The sequence below is a fragment of the Ovis canadensis genome, chromosome 24 (assembly GCF_042477335.2).
Source record: "Ovis canadensis isolate MfBH-ARS-UI-01 breed Bighorn chromosome 24, ARS-UI_OviCan_v2, whole genome shotgun sequence".
NCBI lineage: Eukaryota > Metazoa > Chordata > Mammalia > Artiodactyla > Bovidae > Ovis > Ovis canadensis.
This window is the reverse complement of record NC_091268.1, coordinates 18,119,271-18,122,799: the sequence shown is the minus strand read 5'-3', so window position 1 is coordinate 18,122,799 and position 3,529 is coordinate 18,119,271. Positions and strand designations below refer to the sequence as shown.

The 3,529-nt window shown below is 62.1% G+C and overlaps 1 protein-coding gene across 1 annotated transcript; it reads left to right on the top strand.

Moving 5' to 3' along the window:
* The first annotated feature begins 289 nt into the window (after positions 1-289).
* Positions 290-2,131, top strand: C24H16orf90 (chromosome 24 C16orf90 homolog). Its single transcript, XM_069570643.2, has 3 exons — positions 290-381; positions 844-1,197; positions 1,594-2,131. The coding sequence occupies exons 1-3, from the start codon at positions 366-368 to the stop codon at positions 1,749-1,751; spliced, it is 528 nt and encodes a 175-aa protein (XP_069426744.1). The 5' UTR covers positions 290-365; the 3' UTR covers positions 1,752-2,131.
* The last annotated feature ends 1,398 nt before the right edge of the window (positions 2,132-3,529 follow it).

Sequence of the window (3,529 nt, the reverse complement as noted above, 5' to 3'; positions counted from 1 at the left end):
CTGTGTCCCTAAACATTCATTTTCCACCCACAGATGAGGAAAAGGACACCCCAAGAGGTCAGGTCACCCCAGGGAGTGACTCCCCAGACTGCAAGAGCCAAATTTGTTTTGCGTGCCTGTCCCAAGCCAGAGGGACCAGGGACCTCCCCAAGGTTGTGCCCCGTCCCCTTGCCCACCTTCCACCTTGCCCCTGCTCTGTACATCATCCCTGCCAAACCTGGAGGTCCAAGAGATGAGGGAGTCTTCCCTGTGACATCACAGAGCTGGTTGCCAAGGGAGCCCTGCAGACCCGCCCGCTAGGTGGCGGAGAGCAGAGCCCTGCTGCACATGAGGCCCAGCCGCTCCTCCCCACCAGCTGGCCCTCCATGGAAGCCTTGGTCTGTGCGTTCTCTGAGCTGCGCATAAGAGAAGGTGCCGGGCTGCGGGGAGGAGAGGCAGGAGGAGAGATGCCCTCCTGTCCTGACCTGGGCCCAAAGCCACCAGGGTGGCCCCAGGGACAAGCGTGCTTGGGAGAAGGGAATGGCCATGGGTCCAGGCCACTTGACCCTGGACACTAGAATGCTCTTTTTAGGGCAGGGGACAAAAGTGGGTGGCAGAAAGAGCCTGAAGTCCTGAAAAGATCTTGGTGCTGAGACCAGGTTTCTCAGCCCTCCCTATGGGCTGGGAGGGAGGAGTGCTAAGTTGGATGAGGGGGATGGGAGGCAGGGGGCGGAGTCCACATGACAGACAGGTAAGCTGAGGCTCTGCAGGCCAGGGTGGGGCTCATCCCACCAGCATGGGACTATTCTCCCCTCACGGGCACTGGGGCCCACTGGCCACACCCTTCTGCTCTCCCCTCCACAGACGCAGTGAGCTGGGCCCAAGGACACACCAGTCACCCCGACACACCACCCAATATCTACGAGGCGGGCCTGGGGGCCCAGCAGCAGCAGTGCCCCAGTGCCCAGGGAAGCAAGCCCAAGAACTTCCGTCTGCGCCACCTCCGGGGCCTGGCTCTCTACCTGCCAGGCCACTTGCAGCCTGCTGGCCAATGTGAGAGCCACTGGCTGGGTCGGCTCCTGGCTGGGGGCTGCCTGCCACAGCCCGAGGGCCTCGTCTGGCCCCTAGACTTAGCACAGGGGACTGTGGGCCAAGGTAACAGCCACCACTCAGCCCTTCTGGAAGCTCAACTGCCCAGGGACAGCCGGGGAAATACAGGTGAGCCTGTCCAGGTGACACAGAGCTAGGACAGGAGGGCCAGACTCAGGGCAGGGGTGGGCTAGGCACTCAGACGGACCCAGGTAGTCCCTCTCCACTCCTGAGCTGCCTGGGTACCTGTCCTAGCTCTCCACTCAATGAGGGACCTTAGGCTGCTTTCCCCCACCGGCCATGCCTCAGAATCCTCATTTGTAAAGTGAGGGGTGTAAGTTACAGAAGGGTCTTTCCTGCTTGAACCATGTCTCCCTCTTTCTCCTCCCCTGTGGGGTTTTCTTTAAGGAGAACTGCCCCCCTCCCCTCTGGCTTGGAAGGATGCCAGGTTCAGCGGTCACAGGGTGGGCTGACAGCCTCCCCTGGGTCCCTCTGATCGACTCCTCTCTCTCCCTCTTTTCTCAGCTTCCAGTTCCAGCATAGACCCAGCCAAGGGTGCCCACTCCCAGTCTGGTTCCCCTGAAGGCTTAGGGCTCAGGCCTAAGAGATCCTGGGGGACCCCAGAGGAGACCACATGTCCCTTGTGCAAGAGAACCCGCTCTGGGGGCCTGGAGAGGCCGTAGGGATCCGAGTGCCAGGGCTGGTTCTCCCAGCTCAGGACAGGAGGGGAGAGGGTGGCACCAGGAGCAGGAGGAGACAGGTCCGGGGCGGGGGGGAAGGGCACAGCCCCCACCAGTAGCACCCCCACACCGAGACACCCGGGCAGCTGCCCAGCACCAGAGCCTGGGCCAGCCTTGGGAAAGCTTGAGGGTGGAGGGAGGGAGGAAGAGGTCCCACGAGAGGGACAGAGAAAAAGAAAGCAGCCAGGGCATGCCCCTGCAGCCTGCTTCAACTCACGTCAGCCACGGGTACTGCGGAGGCTGGGTGGAGTGGAGAGCTGGGCTCCCGAGGGGCCGGGGAGCCTACAGATCTAATGTCAATTAAAGCCAAGGCCTGCGCTTCAGTCCCTGGGTTTGTCTGTCATCCGGCCACTTGGGTCAGAGAAATGGCCCCTTCGCACGTGTGCTCTGAGAGCTAAGTTCGGTGTCGCTCCCAGGAGAATCCGAGGTGCTCCCACCCCGAAGAGGGTGCCGTCCTCCTCTGGGCGGGCAGGGTCTCGGCAGGCCTACCAACAGGGCGTGGTGTTCTGGGTGAAGAGGGCAGAGGACAGAGAAAGTTAGGTCGGGCTCAGGGAGGATGTCGGGAAGGAAAGCAAGTTCCCAACCCGGACAGAAATGTTGGCCCTGGCCCCACGCTGCCCACCACTGAGGCCACAGTGGAGCTCACGCTCCCTGGGGACCCCTGGCCACCCTGATTCTCCAGGCAGAATGGGCACAGCCCTTCTCCCCACAGGGCGAGACTCCAGGCACCCAGGCATGGGGTTGCTGTACCGGGAGGTCCTCACCCTGGCCCTGCTGCCATCTGGGCTGGGCCACTCTCTGTCTTGGGGGCTGTCCTGTGTGCTGTAGGATGTTTAGTGGTGTCCCTGGCCTCCATTCACTGGATTCCAAGAGTACCCTCCTCCCAGTGCGGCAACCACAGCCTCTGGGTGGTGTCATGTCCCCTGGGGGGCAGAATCACTCTGGCCAAGACGCCCCGCTCCACATCACTGGGCTTTGGCCTGTGGAGATTGGATGGGAGGATCCGGGTTTGCCTCCATGATCCTCGCCATCTCTGGCTTCCTGTCCTGGCAGCCCGAGCCGGGCCAGCACCTACCTGCCCCTCTCATGGGCCTCTGTCAGACCACACGTGATGGTGTCAAGCACATTCTGGACGTCGGAGAGCAGGTGCCCTTCCAGACACAGGGGAAGGCTCCCTCAGGCCCTGCCCTAGACCTGTATCCTTGGACGGCAGATTCTGGAGACGCTGGTCCCTAGTTGTGGGGGGTTGGGGGGGGTCCAAGTTGGGGCCACCAGCCCCAGGCCCTGTCCCACAGGAGGGCCATCTGGAGGAGGACCAGCTCTTGGGGACCAATGCACCCAGGCTGTGGAGGGGCCCGACCTCCACAGGCTGGGCTCTCAGGCCCACTGCTCACAGCTGTGTGGCTCCTGGGCAACTCCCAGCCCCTCAACCAGTTTTCCTCATTTGTCTGATGGAGGGACAAGCATGACCCCTGTCCCCAGGGAGGCCAGAGGCAGAGCCCCCGCCTGACCACTGCCTTGCCATCAGTTCTAAAGCCTCTTCCAAGGCTACATTCCTTAGCAGGGGAAGTTACAACTAAAATTGTAAAAAAACAATTGCCCATTGAGCTGGAAGCTGGCCTCGGGACTTGCCAGGGGACAGGCAGCTCCTGGGCCGCCCTCAGCCTCAGGGTGGGCCCAAGGAGCAGGGCCAGGAGTGCAAAGAGCTGTCAAAGACCGAA

Excerpts from the sequence above, each read along its gene's own strand:
- C24H16orf90 (XM_069570643.2), top strand. Across the intron at positions 1,198-1,593 it reads GGACAGCCGGGGAAATACAG|CTTCCAGTTCCAGCATAGAC; the intron begins GTGAGCCTGTCC and ends CTCTTTTCTCAG.